Source organism: Sinocyclocheilus rhinocerous, unplaced genomic scaffold (genome assembly GCF_001515625.1).
Source record: "Sinocyclocheilus rhinocerous isolate Xijiao unplaced genomic scaffold, SAMN03320098_v1.1 scaffold742, whole genome shotgun sequence".
In the NCBI taxonomy this organism is placed as follows: Eukaryota; Metazoa; Chordata; class Actinopteri; order Cypriniformes; family Cyprinidae; genus Sinocyclocheilus; species Sinocyclocheilus rhinocerous.
In genome coordinates, this window is record NW_015641116.1 from 1482614 (window position 1) to 1499721 (window position 17108).

The 17108-nt window shown below is 37.8% G+C and overlaps 1 protein-coding gene across 1 annotated transcript in view; it reads right to left on the bottom strand.

The window, feature by feature from the left end:
• LOC107754691 (exostosin-2-like) overlaps nt 1-17098 on the bottom strand; it is a 25998-nt gene extending 8900 nt beyond the window's left edge. Inside the window, exons 1-9 of the mRNA XM_016571249.1 lie at nt 16852-17098; nt 15025-15365; nt 14690-14913; nt 14380-14469; nt 11872-11988; nt 11593-11788; nt 8243-8382; nt 7507-7600; nt 3228-3359 (exon numbers count right to left, since the gene is read on the bottom strand). Coding sequence (XP_016426735.1) covers nt 3228-3359; nt 7507-7600; nt 8243-8382; nt 11593-11788; nt 11872-11988; nt 14380-14469; nt 14690-14913; nt 15025-15339 — 1308 coding nt within the window. The 5' untranslated portion in view covers nt 15340-15365; nt 16852-17098. The remainder of the gene's footprint in view (nt 1-3227; nt 3360-7506; nt 7601-8242; nt 8383-11592; nt 11789-11871; nt 11989-14379; nt 14470-14689; nt 14914-15024; nt 15366-16851) is intronic.
• Nucleotides 17099-17108: the final 10 nt, after the last annotated feature.

Consider the following 17108-nt stretch of genomic DNA (forward strand, 5'->3'; position numbering starts at 1 on the left):
GTATGCAGAGTTTTTATTTAGGCTATAACACTTGTTTGCAGCGTTGAGCAATGCAGTGCTGAAATGTGTGTGCTCATGAATCCTCTCATTATAACACACGAATTGTAGACATTATGAAAGATTCATTATGCATCTATTTATTGAGTTATAACAGAGATTCCTGAGATTGCGATGAACTGAGATGTCTTTTAGAGATTATAAATGCAGCGCTCTTTGCTGGCATTCTGCCATGCCAAACCATGTACGCAGCAGCCGCTTGCTTTAGTTAAAAATAACAGTGTTCTGTGAATGTTGATGCTTTAATAACAAATATTTATCGGGAGCGTGTATGCTGAGATTTCATAAATTTCATGGAGAAAAAAGTAACGTAACTAGTAATGTAACTAATTACTAATTACTTTTGAAATAAAGTAATCAGAACAGTAACGTGATTACTTTTAAAAGGAGTAATCAGTAATCAGTAATTTGATTACATTTTCAGAGTAACTTGCCCAACACTGGTCAGTAGAGAAGAGATACAAAGCGAAGCAACAAATAACAAACAGCTCAGTGCAACGCCAATGAAAAAGAGTGCTTCACTTTTAAGTTGAAGACTAATTTAAAGACTAATTCAAGTTTTCAAAAAAACTCACCAATGCATAAGGAAAAATAAGGACCTGGTTTGAAGAGATTTAGTGTGAAAGATTATTTGCATCTGGTGTACAGATCCTAAACTCTGTAGCCAAAGCCAATTACATTTTCATTTCTATCAAAAAAAAAAAAGAAAAAAAGAAAAAGAAAAAAAACATCAAATCTTTCACTTTGTCTACGTAAAATTCTCAACTTCATTTAAATTTTCCTCATAAGAGTACTAATAACACTTCCTTTAATCAAGGCGTGTGTTTGATTAAAAAAACTAAAAAGGCCCCACGAAATGAGACCCGCAAGCAGAGATGCTATGGCGCAGATAGCCTACAGCAAGGCTGTGGGCCCGTTACACCGTCCTATCCAGCAGGCTGCTGAAGGTGCCCGCAAATAGAGAGCCGTGGTTAACCAGCTCCCTCACAGTGTCCGCCACGGTCTGTCACCATGGACACAGCCATCCTTCGTACAACATCTGTCAACCATCCTGCTAATAAAAAACAAACTTTATATGCCAATGGAAATTTCTTTGAGGTGCCTGACACGGACACCAAAAGCAGAGGGGGAAATTAATTAAAGTACCACTGTGACACGAAAGTGGTAAGATGAATAAAGAAGAACACTGGGGTGTGGGTGTGTATAAGCTCGGTCTGAATGCTCTGATCTAATTGGGCAGGCTCCAGTGCGGTTCGGCGCATGTCGAGCCTTTGTGATTTGTTAAAGTAAATAAGCAGGAAAACAAGACAAATTTTTTATTCCGACAGTCAATGCCAGAATATTTGCTCGCGGTTAGTCAGTGTTCACCTGCTATTTGGAACAAGCCGTAAATGACCGGGTTCTCAACTTTTGGCTTGTTTCTTTGAAGGCAGATTTGCTCAAACCAAAGCCAACCAGACTCTCCGAGGTCTGAAATATGGTGCCAAGAAGTCCCATTTAAATCTCTTCATCTATACTTTGAAATGCATCATGCGGAGACAAACTTCACCACCTAAAAACAAGGCTGTTATTATCATCTCGGATGTGAAAGTGTGCAGGTTAGGCACAATTACTCAGGAAGAGCTTGTTATTGGGCACCAGTATTCTTTTGTCACACGTGAAAAGAAGAGGTTACAGGCGGCTCGAGTGATGGTGAGGGATTGCAGGCCGTTTCATGTGGGCCGAGGGGGCTTGGCGAGTCTTGCAGCTGGGATCATACTAGTACAGCTTTGGGATTAGTCGAAAATGGAACCCAGATGAAAGCATGGACGCCTGTTCAATTGCAAAGACTCAGTGCGCAGAACATTTACCTCCAGATTCTCATTGAAGCTGATGGGAAGCGATTGCTAACATCACAGAGACTGGGCTAAAATAAGAGCTGCATTCTAAGTGGCAGCGGCTTCCTGCAGATTTGAACTGTCGGGAACAGGCACTGGTCACGTTGCTTTAGTTTGTCCTTCAAACAGATGAACAGTGCCTGCCTTCTTTCCGATGCCAGAGAAAAATAGGATGAGAAATGTATACATCACTAGAATACACAAGGCACATACACATTTACAAATCACACACCTGAAGCAGTAGCTAATTTTCTTCAGCTCTATTAACCTTTCAAGTTATTTCAGCATTTAAAAATCTGACCAGGCATCCCAAAAACGAGTGATGTTAAGAATTCTTCACAGATAATAAATGTATGATGGAACATAAAGCATTCGTTTGGTAAGCAGAGGATGAATGCGAATTCCCTCAGAAGTCAAGCACAAAAAGCTGCCTGTCCTGACGACGTCTCCTAAGGCAGAGACAGAGAAATGTGCTTTCAATTATGTCCCGGTGGAAGCAGGGAAGCAGAACAAGAAATGCACTCGATTTATGTACTGCTCCGATTCTGCTCAGCGTGTTCTTACTGAACATTCAGAAAGTATTTAATATTTCCCGTAATGTTAGCAGTCAAACAGAGACAGGACTATTAGCCTCTTGGGGGTCTGGATCCCTCCATTTGATCTGAATGGTAGCGTGATGCTGAGAACTGGAGAACAACAACAACAAAGAACAAAACCCCTAATGAACTCCATGCTCCTGCAATTTCTGGTCTAAGCTTTGACTGTGTACAAAATCAGAGAGATGAGGTGAAGGAAAAACAAAGTTGGATTAGTTAGTTTTCGGCACACTGCAATGTACGAGCTGGGATCTGTGCTCAAAACAGGCCTGACTGACAGACAGACAGACAGACGAGTGTCCTTCATGTGATGCTGGAGTATTCTGAAGCTCATACCAATGTGCAATGTTGTCTTTACAAAGCTGTCTGCTGCCACTGCTGAGTGAAACAATGTGAAATAACATGGAACTGAAAAGTACAAGCTCACGCTCTCAATTTAAATTGTCCATACACTGTATTCCAAAAAAGTCACTAAAGAAAGTTGAAAAACATGGTAGTAATCAGACATGGTAGTAATTATCATAGTGCTAAAAATAATTAATCACTGTGAATTTGTTGCATTCAACATTCAATCTGAGAAAATTTTGATTATAATTACAGCCATAAATAACATGTGGGCAGTTTGAAGAAACTACATTTAAACTGTGAAATGCATTGTGTGAGTGTATATAAAAAAAGGACCAAAAAAGTTACTTACAACTACAGAAGGATTGTTCCACTCTTCGTAGGTATGAGCTGCATAGGGGTAGATGCGATCGTTAATGATCTGGAGAGTTGTCATGCCAATAGCCTTCATGGAGCTGAAGTAGGCTTCCCAGAACCAGCGGGCCTAGGGAACAATAAACAGCATGACTTTCAAATACTTGTGAAAAAAGCAGCAAAGCACACAGACTGATGTGCAGCCATTAATCCAGAAATGTATAAGCACACAAAAAGCATGTGAAACATACAAACCAAAGGCATAAGATAAGGCCTCTCACATCCCTCAACTCCCACCATCCTGCTCGTGCCTTTATGACCCCGACACACTTTCAAAGGCAAAACAGCCCATTAAAGACTGGTGACATGACTACAGGGACCATTCCAGACGGTTATGAGCCCTTTAGACTATCAGTCTTTTAACTTTTCCACTCAAGTGGCACTGAGACTGCAGCTAAAGTTTAAGGGCAGAGGTCAGGTCATTCTACTGTTGCAATGTAACCACACTTTTGCCATGTTGCTTGAATGCTGTTATAATGCTGATTAATTAAGGGGAAAAAACATAGTAGCATTGTACACATTTCAGAACTACCATTCAAAAAGTTTGGGGTCAGTACAATTTTTTATTTTTTTTTTATTTTTTACAATTTAATAAAAAAAATACTTAATATTTATTTAAGCATGGATTAATTAAATTGATCAAACGTAAAGAACAGTAAGACAGTAAAGAATTCTACATTGACAAAAAATTCAGCTTTGCCATTACAAGAACAAACTAAGCTTAAAAATATATTATCATTAAATAATTTCTATGAATTATTTTATATTTCTATGAAGTTATTTTCAATTGTAATAATATTAACAATATTCATGTTTTTACTGTATTTTTAATCAAATAAATGCAGCCTTGGTGAGCATAAGAGACTTCTTTCAAAAAGTCAAAAAAAAAAAAAAATTCTTACTGACCCCAAACTTTTGAAGTGGACTGCATATATTAACTACAATGAGAAATTATTTTATAATACCATTAGAGAGAAAAAAGCCAATACCTTTAATAGTTACTACCAAATTTTGGTGTCTGACCTATATTCAACTTGACTTTAAGCTTTAACAATTAATCCATGAGGGTTTAAAAAAAGGGAGAAAAAAAATATATCACCAACCACCAATACTGCAAAAACAAAAAAAAAAAAAAAAAAACGCCTTTCATTATTTACCATATAAGAAGGAAAAACAATCTATACATAATCTGTCAATACAAGAACACACACACTTTTCCCTCCACTGCAGATCCATTAACAAACCCAAAGCTCCAACAGTGAGGGGCGAGGAGCACATTAGAGTTAATTACCCATAAAACAGTGCTATCTTCTGCTAGGAGGCGCCATGCCGCAGTGACCCAGCTCCACCCTTCCTGGTCCTGTTTGACCCTGATCTCTTTAACAGGGTTGACCAAGTGCATGCTAGAGGCAGCCTCATTACCTGGCCTGACCGCAAACAGTGTAAGATTAGGTCTAACTACAAAGAGTCAAATGAGACCAGGGTAAATATAAAAAACAAGAATAATGGCGTTTCAACATTTTCCTGGGCCAATTATTGAACAACATCAGAGAGTGCTAATGGCCTTTCTTTTAAAAACAACAATTAAAAATAATTTATTGTGTCATTTGGTGAAATAGAGGTTTGTGCAACACATTAAAAAAAGAGAATCCTCTGACCATTTCAGTTACTCTCAAGTGAACTGAACTCAGCACAGCAAGGTTTTTTTTTTTGCTTGCGAGTCTTTTGCAGCACATCTTTTCATTGGCTGCTGTGTTTGTTGCCATATACCCAACCCAGAACTCAGTTCAGCACATTAGAGCGCAGTCGCCCCCCTTCCACCGGCCCCCAAGGGCCTGGCCCTTAAACCTTAAAGAAATACAACTACACAAAAACAGCTTTTCTTTTTATGGAGAGGGGAAGAGGATTCAAAAAGACTTTCTGATCCCAAGGGGAGCACAGCCGCCCATAAATCAGCTTGTGATGAAAGTTTCCTTCCTACAAGAAGGCAGAGAGAAAACCGCACCCACCAAGAGCTGAACCCGCCCCATTTGAACGCTTGCAAGAATTTTTATGAGGAGGGAAGAGACTGAGTCTCGTAAGAGGACGTTGGCTGCTCTTCTGACACATTTAAGGTTGTTCATGTGTTAAACTCTTGAACATACAATAATCATCCCTTTATCTTATAGGACACGGTTGCTATAATAACTGCGGATGGGAATCATAAAGAATTAAATGGTTCCAAATCATCTTAATGATTCTGGTTCCATAAATGGTTCCTTTAGTTCTTTTGAGGAAGAAATATTTAGAAAAAAGCAATGCAAGTTATTGCAAAATGATGACATAACTTCAATAATAAATACTATAAAAACAAAACCACCTCATCTGAGTCATTCGTTAAGGAATAGGTTGGACTTGGCACAGATTGCACTGTATGGTTGAGATTCACCAAAAAGAAAGAGCTCACAAAATTGATTAGTTCTGGAAAATGTTGGATAACACAGCTTGTGCATCATTGTTTTTTTGACTCACTAAAAAGAACAGATTCATAAGAGTTATTTGTTATGAAGAATCGGTTGGGCTACACTGGTTGACGTGCATGGTTTTGATTCACTAAAAAGAACCAGCTCCTAAGAGTCATTTGATGTGGGAATCTGACTATACTTGTCCCGCTGTAAATTTTTTCAGTATATTTGTCCTAAATAACTGCTAATATAACAAATAACATCAATCTATGTGCTGACAATACTAAATGACCACTAGGCAAAAATACTGAGCACTGTCATGAGTAAATCATGCAAGCCAACTCGTCAGCAACATCCATGCGGTTGATCCATGCATTGCTATCACTCTTCAATCCGTAGAGAGGGCACAACCAATTCAATTCAGCAACAGGACATGAGACGATTTGATGAAATGTCAGAAACAGCTACTTCCTAAGGCTGAAAGACTTGGCAATCACACCATGAAGTTTCAGTAGTTGGCTGCTCCCTCTATTGGTCAAAATGCAGAGAAAATCCACTTCACCTATTCCTCACAACTGTCTGTAATACTTCTGCCTCCTATTATTTGCAGCATCTGCATTTTATGCAGTCCTACACTGAAAGTTCAAGAGGGTTGTCTTCTGGCAAGATCAAGAACAAAGTAGTAGGATTTTTTGTAAAATCCAAGTAAGGTATATATATCTAGAAGCAGTTCTTTTGTACAATAGCAACCATACAATCACTCTGCTGTCTGGAGGTGGTATAGGCTAGTAAGAAAGGAGTGGATCAAGATGTGTTCAAGTGTGGGCTGATATCTCAATGGCTTCATGCCATGCCATAATTCCAGCTCAAGATGTGTTTTTGCACACTACGTTCTAACACCACCCAGAAACCTGTGGAACTAAACTACAACATTCTCCTCACACAAAATATTCAACATCGAGCTGAAGAACTTGAGACTGTTCAAGAAGCCAATGCCAATGGAAGCAGAATGCAATTATTATTAATTATGGCTATCGTATAGTATTCTACATGGCAATATACTGACCATAATTATTACAGAGTGAAATCAAAAGATCTCTTTACATGCATTCCATGTGGTTTAGCTGCTTTAACATAAGTGTACAGCTGAAAAAGCTGAAGGGGAAAAAATTTAAGCGAAAGTGTGCGGTTAACAATTTGTTTGGATAAAGATACATCACTAATACTTAAAATTATCTTTCATCATGATTTACTATGGCGGGAGAAATTTCATATTTAGAGAATCAAAAGTACACACTTGCAGGAATATTGTTTTTGGCATTATCTCATCTGTCTAATGGTTATTTTCATAGCGGAGCTAGTACTCCATTGAAAGGAAGAAAGAATGTTAGTGGAGAAGAATAGAGGTTGTGACTTCTTTAACCTTGCCTTCACCCTGTATTAAACCTAATAAGACTGCACACTTTTAGTCTGAATGTGACTCTTTTGAACTCAGTTTCCATCAGTTTCGACAGCATTTGGTACTGTTTACTAACTGTCACAAAAGGCTCAGGTTTGTTGGACTGCTTTTCCACAAATAGCTCCAAGTGTATTTGTAATTCTGTTCAAACTTTCACAAAAAAGGATAGCGTGAACTGTACAAAATAAATTGCCTTCACATTAATTTTTAGTCCTTGGGCTGACCCAAGAAGTGAAAATGACCTATCAACCACCATGATGGACAGATGCTGCTAATTTTTTACTGTCACAGCAAAAGTGCAAACACATTCTTACCTGTCTCTGCATCTCCTCCACCTGTCTGTGAGGGATGCTCTTCAAAATAGTGTACATCTCTGGCAGCTTCTCTTCTGGAATGACAACAGACGCCCTGCAAGTACACACACACAAATGACTATTCAATGCACTTGATTTTCAAACGACCTAGTTAATCCAGCAACATTGATAATTGTGACAAAATCAGCATATTAAAATGATTTATGAAGGATCATGTGCCACTGAAGACTGGATTAATGGCTGCTGAAAATTCAGCTTTGCCATCACAGAAAGAAATTACATTTAAAACAATATTTCATTTCATAAGTGAAAAACAGTTGATAAATTGTAATATTTCACAATATTACTGTTTTTACTATATTTTTACTGCATTTATACGGTCTTTACTGTATATTTTAAATAAACTGGCAGCCTTGATGAGCATATGAAACTTTTACATTTAAAAAAAAATTGACCACAAACTTTTGACCCCAAATTATGATATTGTATGTTAAAACTTCAAATACATTTAAAAATATATTTATATGATCATTTTGATTAATGAGGTCATTTTTATTTCAAAATTCTCATGAACTACTGATTTTCTTATTATTCAGGGTTAGTTCATGACTTTCTGAAGTTATAATAAAGTGTTCAATATGATTTTTCTTTATTAGATATTCATAAGGTCAGGTACCATATTAACTTTATTCATGAACACTGGTGACTGACACAACAACAGATTTTTGACCTTTACCTTTTCCAGTCCAGCACTTCAGAGAAAGGCAGAATGTAAGAATCAGCCATAATGACAGGGACACATCCAGCCTGCAGCACGTCACTAAGCGTGGCTTGGCCGAGCCGGGCCCCTCGCAGAACAACACAGAATGATGACTCCTACAGAACACACAGGGGACACATTTGTCATCTGTAATAACGATACACTCTCAGACCTCTTGTAACAAACAGCAGTGCGATCTAGGTGTGCGGTGTGAATGAAGGGGTTGCAATGAAAGGTGCTAGGATCAGAGTCTAGAGGGGCTTTGTGTTGAAAAGGGGGTGATGGCTCTCACAGGGATTTGGCCTCCGCTCCTCCTCACTGTGGAACGTCTCCCAGATGTGCTGCAGCACCCAACCCAGATGATAAGCATACTTCCTGTCTAGACAGGCCTGGACGGGAGATGAGCATGGTGGACAGGAACAGCATTTGTTTCTTTTGCTTACACCGATGGAGGAATGTGTTGTGGTGGTAAAGAATGCTTATGGATGGGTAGAACATGTAAAGTCTCTAGGAACATTTGGGCCAAGCTCTCAAAGGCAAGATGGGCTTAATTTACACAAAGATGTAATGTTTTGTCTATAGTAAAAAATTTAATCCGAATAGTCCAATTAGTCCAATATTGATAATGTAAGCAATAAAAAAAAAATAAAATAAAAATTATATATATCTATCTATATATATATTAGGGGTGTAACGGTTCACAAAATTCATGGTTCGGTTTGATACGATACAGCAAAAAGAAAGAAATGCCAGAGAAATTTCCTTGATTTTTACAATTTTTATATTTATTAAAACTAATTTTTTACTTTGAACAATGATGGAGCTATACTTGACCCATCTTCTGGGGTGTCTTCTTAGCAGCATATAAAACAAAAAGCTCCGGTTTTAAGTATTCCAGCTGATGTAGCCTATTGTCATGTAGCAGATTAATCTTTTCCAATAAGTTTAAATAGATTTTTATGGGCATTTTTTTACCTTTATAAAGCCTTTTTTTTTCTAAAAGTGTGCATCACCTTTTGAGTCGATTTTTTACATTTAATCAGTCAATAAGACATTTGGGCTGTTACCAAGCAAATGGAGTCAGTATTGACAAAATTCATCTTTGCAATGCAGAGGAAACATAGAAGTTGCATCTGAATGGCATTTAGATGCTTTTACACACTGTTTAATGCAGCTCAGAGAGACATGTAATGCTTTAACCTGCAGTTACAAATGCATAAATAATGTTTGATATTTTAAACATAAAACGTTGGCAACTGATGTTTGAAATTATTTTAAAAATTAAAAGATACTTTAAAAGGGTCATATGATGCGATTTCAATTTTTCCTTTCTCTTTGGGGTGTTACAAGCTCTTGGTGCATAAAGAAGATCTGTAAAGTTGCAAAGACTAAAGTCTCAAATCCAAAGAGATATTCTTTATAAAAGTTAAGAGTCAGCCACGCCTACCTAAAACGGCTCGTTCTAACACGCCCCCCACATACCTACGTCACTATCTGGGAAGATTTGCATAACGCCGCCCAAATGTTCACGCAAAGAAAGAAGGCGTAACTTTTATTCTCGCTGTAGTATTGTTGCCGCCGCCGCCATGTCGTGAAGGCGCTGTGTGCTTCGTTGTGAAAGCTTTTGAAACTACTTTGTTTGGCCTTCCAAAAGAGGGAGGAAATACAACTTCACGCTGTGGATCGCCGGATCGGCTTTCACCGTGGACGAAGCGGAGTCCAGCCCGGGGTCGTCACATGTGGTTGCCGCAGGCATCACAATATGGTAAGGGACGCAACATTTCCGTCACACGCTTGAGGAATTCGGCAAATCACAACGCACTGGATAGCTGGCCAATCACAGCACACCTCGCTTTTCAGACCGATGAGCTTTGTAAAAATCGACGCGTTTCAAAAAGGCGGGGCATAGAGGAGAAACAATAATGTACAGTATGTGGAAAATAATGTGTTTTTTGAACCTTAAACCGCATAAACACATTTCATTACACCAAATACACAAAATAATGTTCTTTTTAGCAGCATCATATGACCCCTTTAAATGTGAAATTAAAACCTCCAGTAGGTGGCAGCAAGTCACTGTTAACAAGTGAGTCATTGCGATTGAACCGAATCATTTAAACGGGTGATTCATTCAGGAACGAAACACCATCATGTTGCTCAGAGATGCAAAATAGTGCTGTGGCTGTGTTTGGATTTATTTTTGTTGGCAAAATTGAGCAAAAACAGGCAATATGCTGTCTAAAACGTAAGTCTATTAATTAATTTCTTGCTTATTGAACTGTTGTAAAAATCACTTGTAATCATGCTGATTTTTGGAGAGAAAAAAAACGGCACTCTTCTGTGCTTTGAATAACTATATGAAATTATGTAAATATATACATTTTCTGCCCCCATATCTTGAATTTTGTGATCATTCTAAATTATTTTTAATAGACTGAATCATACAGTGAAAGAGCGCACTCTCTGAGCGCACTCACACTAGTCTAACCTAATAGGATAATATGCTGTAATAGGATTAGTCCAACAAATCGTTCGGTTTGTAATGCGTACTGAACCGAAAGCCTCATACCGAAAGGTTCAATACGAATACGTGTATCGTTACACCCCTAAAATATATATATTAGGGGTGTAACGGTACACGTATTCGTACCGAACCGTTTCGGTACGGGTCTTTCGGTTCGGTACGCATGTGTACCGCACGAATACATTTTTTTTTTTTTCCTTCTCAGGAAATTCAAATAATAAATGGCGTTTTGACCGTCTTTTATGTGGCATGACAGATCGCTGTATAAACGCCTTAGAGAGCCGCTTCTGGGACGTATATATATATATATATAAATTAGGGCTGACGTTTCTATGCGTTAATTTGGTTTGATTAATTATGGAAAACACAACATGTTAAAATGATAAATGCATTTAACGCAAACCGCCACAACCCAGATCTGTACGTTATCTTACATTGCATGCAGTTGTTTAGTGGCAAACATGATGCAGGGTAACAACTGTATGATGTAGTCTAGAAAAGTTATATACCCCAAAATGTGATATTATGTAAATATATTTATATAATTACATATCATGTAATTAATTTAATTAAAAGCTTGACAGCCCTAAAAAACAACATATACAAAAATTATATAAAAAATTTTATATGATATATTTAAAGTCATTGTACATACTATTTCTAATATATTTTTAAAATAAATTTAGGAGCTAAGTGATTCTAATATTGGCAACATTTAAAATATGTTTTAATATGTTTACTATGTGAAATTCCACGTGAATTCAATGTCGTTTAATAAGAATGGATGTGTGGAGAATCCAACCTGTAAGATTTGTGGGTAGTCGTAGACCTGTCCTTTATAGCAGCGCTTTCTGACCGATGCCAAACCCTGAGAGAGATTACTGCATTTATCTAGGAGGAGTAGGGCCTCCCCATTCTCCTCCTTCAGCCTCTCCAGTTCCACACGGTATTCCCGATGGATGGCCGTCTGAGATGACAGAATGAAGTAGCGTCGGGGCCTGAAGTAAACACACATTATGTGATGCCATTTTTCGTCATTAAATATAAACTGGTTAATCAATGTCGATAAGCAAGATCTCACCCTGGCTGCCTCTCAGGAAGGTCCACCTCAGCAGATAAAGGGCTATACACGGGGATGCTGACATCATAACCCTGCCTGTATGTCCATGTGGAGAAGCCTCCCCCAGCCAGCAGGGCTCTGTGAAACAAACGCAATGAAGATGACAACTCTGTCGCCGCGAATGTCTGCAAAATGCGCTGAAGATAAAACACGTCCTTTATCTGGTTTTACATGACAAATGTGTGAACATGCCACGCCGAAGAATTTAACAGAGTTGCCTTCGCGTCCTCGTTCTACGAGTCAATAAAACTTCAAACGGTGCTTGGTTTGAGGGAATGGAGTGAGTATAGGGGAAAGCTGCAAATATGGCCACGCAACATACACTGTCTTTTTATCTCACCCTACACATATGGGCAGCTGGTTCTGATGAGGCTGTGCGCCAAATGGAGCACAGCTGGATGAGCCCAGGAAATTCCCTACAGCTCCAGATAAATGCTCATCATTTCAGGGCTTTCTAGTACATAAAACTCACCTTTTCCACCCAAAGCAAAAGATCGGCCAAGTAATAGGCTGAGAAACATGGACCATGTTGCAGTAAATACCAGGAGATTATGTTTGTCTGCCTGCTCTAGGCGGTAGTGTGCTATTCTCTTTCATGATCACTCTCACTGCATCTTTGATCTCTGGGTCTAAGGAACACACTAGGATGATGATGATAATCCACATTAGGAAATTTAATTGAAAAGAAAAAACAAGTTGACATCCGAATAGGACAGTTCTGTGACACTGATACGTATGAATATTTTTTTGGGGATGGATGTCTATTTTAATTATATATTGCAAGCATTCCAGTTTCTCTCAATACAAGGGTGTTGAAACACCAAGAAGATCCTTAAATCCAGCATGGATATCTTGAAGAGTCTGGCATCAGTCTGTCAGCACTGTGGTTCAATGTCATTGTGGACAACCATGAAGTGTCAATTCAGTCACACTAACCTACAGCGGTAAAATAGTGCCATGTTGCAAACTTACAGAAATACAACTATCCTGAGACCAAAAAATATAAGTGAGTGAGTGAGTGACGTGACATGTGGCCAAGTATGGTGACCCATACTCGGAATTAGTGCTCTGCATTTATCCCATCCAAAGTGCACACACACAGCAGTGAACACACACAAACCGTGAACACACACCCGGAGCAGTGGGCAGCCATTTATGCTGCGGCGCCCGGGGAGCAGTTGGGGGTTCGGTGCCTTGCTCAAGGGCACCTCAGTCGTGGTATTGAAGGTGGAAGAGAGCGCTGTACATTCACTTATGAGTCCGACTCTCTAACCATTAGGCCACGACTTCCCACAAGAGAGGATATGAGAGCATTTATTGGTTCTCGGGTGACATTGCTGCTGCACAAGGTCAAACATAGAGGCACACTGCCCTCAACTGGCGAACATTACATCCAGTCTCTATTGGAAATTAACTATTGTATGCAGTGACAAATTTTACCCTATAGAAATGGTTTTCAAGGGCATTTTTTAACTTTAAGGGCATATTTTATCTAACTGTATAAAAACACTGTATGTCTTCCATTTATATCAAAGACTGCATCTTAACTAAGATTAATCTGAACAAGAATGGTTCTTGTCTTGGTTTCAAATTTGGGTGTTGGGAGTGTTCATGTTTAGTGTTTTCAAGGCTGAATTTTAATTAAAAAAATCAACACCACTCACTTCTGAAACAGCAAATACAGAGCAAATTGACACTAAGGTGTCTGTGAAAGGACTAAACTCACAGAAAATTAATGAAATAATAAATACTGAAATACATACAATGTGAAAGAACAAATATTTCCTAGGTTTCATCATACCAGAATTCCAGCCAAAATTCCAGAATGAGAAAGTTCTGAATCTGATTACTGTCCTCACAAATATGCAAATAAAATGTGTAGTATGAAGGGTATAGAGATTAGGGCTGCACGATAAATCGAAATGGAATCGAGATCGCGAATTATCTGACAAACTCTACATTACCGTTCAAAAGTTCAGGGATTGGTAAGAGTATCTTAATGTTTTTGAAAGAAGGTTCTTATGTGATCAAACATACAGTAAACCTTTAATATTGTGAAATCCTATAAACATTCCAAATAACTATTTTCTATCTTAATATATATTTTAAAATGCAAATTATTGCTGTGATGGCAAAGCTGAATTTTCAGCAGCCATTATTCTAGTCTTCAGTCTCACATGATCCTTAAGAAATCATTCTAATATGCTGAATTGGGGTTCAATAAACATTTATTATGAAAACACTTGCGCTGCTTAACATTTTTGTTCAAAAGAACAGCATTTATTTTAAAAAGGAATCTTTTGTATCAAAGTAAAACTCTTCAGTGTCACTTTTGATCAGTTTATTGCATCTAATTTTAAAATCTTATGTTCCCCAAACTTTTGAATGGAAGTTTACATAATTTTAACATTCAGACTTCCTCACATATTTAGCGATTTTGTTTGGCTGTTAATTTCTACTAACTCTCACCTGTCTCTGGGCACATCCAGAGCTGTATTGTAATCAGGGGGTCCTCCAGGAAGCATATTGAACAGCAGGTGGTTCATGCCTTTGTCCCACCTAAAAACATATCAATAAACATATATAGCTTGAAACAGTCAGTTATGAATTGAAAAGAAAATAAATTAAGTGTGGAAATATGAGTTATATAAATAACAGTTCAGAAGAGTGCCAGAAGTGACACTGGACAAGTGCTAATGTAATAAAAAAAAATACATTGAGGACCCAGTAAAGCCGAAGTAGGCAAGGGTAATTTGCAAATACTCAAAGAAGTATCTACCTGGGCAGCATGGCCAGTGCTTGAGCAGTTTCACGAATCCGCAGAGAGTTCTGATTCAACACATCAATGGAGGGTATGAACAGACATGCTCTGGTCACATCATCAGTGTAAAAATCACTGTCCGATATGGTGCTCAGCAGGTCATTGTATTCTCGAGAGAGGCCAGTGCTGCTGATGGGCACCCCCACCTCATCCACAAATCGCTGAAGAGGATAGATATACACCTGTGTACAAACACACACACACACACCATTAATAGATCAAAACAGCCCTGTAATGACATCCAACCTAATAAATATAAATCAATAACACAATACTTTCTCTCTTTGCATCACCTTGATTTTATTCTTGGGATTATATCCACAGCGATACACATCAAAGCAAGTGTGCATTCGACAGCTCAGGTCACCCCTCTCAGGAATAGGGCTGCTCATAGGTATCCTGACCAATGGAGCATCATGCACACTACGACGGTCCAGACTCCATTCTGCGGAGGATTCAATGGAGTGAGGCCAGAACTGGAACATCCCCGTTGCAATCAACCCCAGTAAGACCACAGAGAAGAGGGTGATGTAGTAGATCCGGTGTTTAGTCTTCATACGGGGTATGAGTGCAGGGCCCCGGGAACCATACTTCACTGATGCACACATGATGAGCCTTTCCAGAGCCAAACCCACTGCAGAAGACACAAACAACACTGATGAACATCTGCACATGCACATGTCAGAGAATATCATCAAATAATTTAATAATAATTAATAACTGATTTAAGGACTATCACACAAATTTATGAATATAAGGTGACTAAGAATGGCCAGTTAGTCCTTTCTGATGTCACCCATCCATTGCGTAATGAATTTCAACTGCTTCCTTCTGGCTGGAGATTTAAACTCCCTTTGTGCAAATCAAACAGATACAAGAATTCCTTTGTACCTGCTGCAATCATGTTTTTAAATTACTTATTATAAATGTGTGTTTTTATGTGTGTAGTGTTGCAGCTGCTGTATGTGCATGTATACTGCTGTCTACATAAAGAATTGCCTTTTAAGGACAATAAAGTTAAGTAATAAAAAAAATACATATAATAGCTGTACATGATCTTTACCAATTCATTTACTATACTTTTGATTCTTTAAAATACAATTTGTTTATTATATGACTGATTGTTCTAATTCGAATTTACATGGCTAATGCATCTAATGACATTTAAGTTATCATATGATTTTTCATTGGAAAGCGGATTTATTATATTATTGATCCAATTAATCAAAACAAATTATGTTTGACTTATCTAATTCCAAATAATTTATACTTTGATCCATACTTTATTATATTAGTAATTGTTCTAATTCTAATTTATTATATGATTGTTAACTCTCGTTTGGATTTATTATATTATATCTAAATCCAATTAATTTATTAAATGATTAACGGGTGAGGTTGGAATTAATTTGTTTTATGACATGATAATTATTTAGAATTTGATGGATTAATCATATAATACATTTACTGAAATTAGACATGATTGTTTCATCTAATTCCAATTAATTTATTATATGATTGATTGTTCTAACTCTACCAAAGGTATAATGGATTCTATACTGAATAATTTTATTATTGGTACATTTAATTACAAAAAAATGTATTATATGATTGATTTATCTAATTCCAATTAATTTACTACACGATTGATACATCTAATCAGTGTTGCCAACTGCTTTCAATTGAAAGTAGCTAAAACTGGTAGCTAAATGTCACTAGATGACATCACAATGGCAAATTCACTGATCTATATAAAGATGAACGTAGATCAGTGGGCAAGATGAGAACTTAGATAAGGTTTGTCCAAGAAGTTGCTATATTTGTCCCTAAACTTTTGAAAAAAGTCTCAAAAGGGGCGGGGAAGTCGCTAAATCTAGCTACAAAGTAGCTAAATTGGCAACACTGCATCTAATCTATCATACAATTAACCCCTCAAACTCCAATTACTTTGTTTAGACCAATCCCTCTCGTTTCTTTATGACTTATATTTATTAATAAAAGTAGGCCATTTTAAATAAGCATTTTACTCAAAATATGTACTGTCTTGGGTTGTAAATAAATCCAAAACACACTCGCTAACGACAGCAGGTATGCTAGCAACTACAAAATAATTAACTAACCTTAACGGTGTCCAATTCTCTGCCTCGAATCTCAGCACGCCTCAACCATAATCTCAGTTGTTGCCCCAGTATGGTGTAAATGCTGAAAATGAATTTGTTGATTAAATTTTGTATATTATCCCACAACACATTCCTTTTGCTAAAGGGACAGCTGCCAGAAAAAAAATCGTCTCTCCTTCACGCGTAGTCCCATCCGTTTTTCTTGTAATTCGGGTCGCGTGGCGCCATCTGCTGTACAGGGAGAATGAATGTGAGGC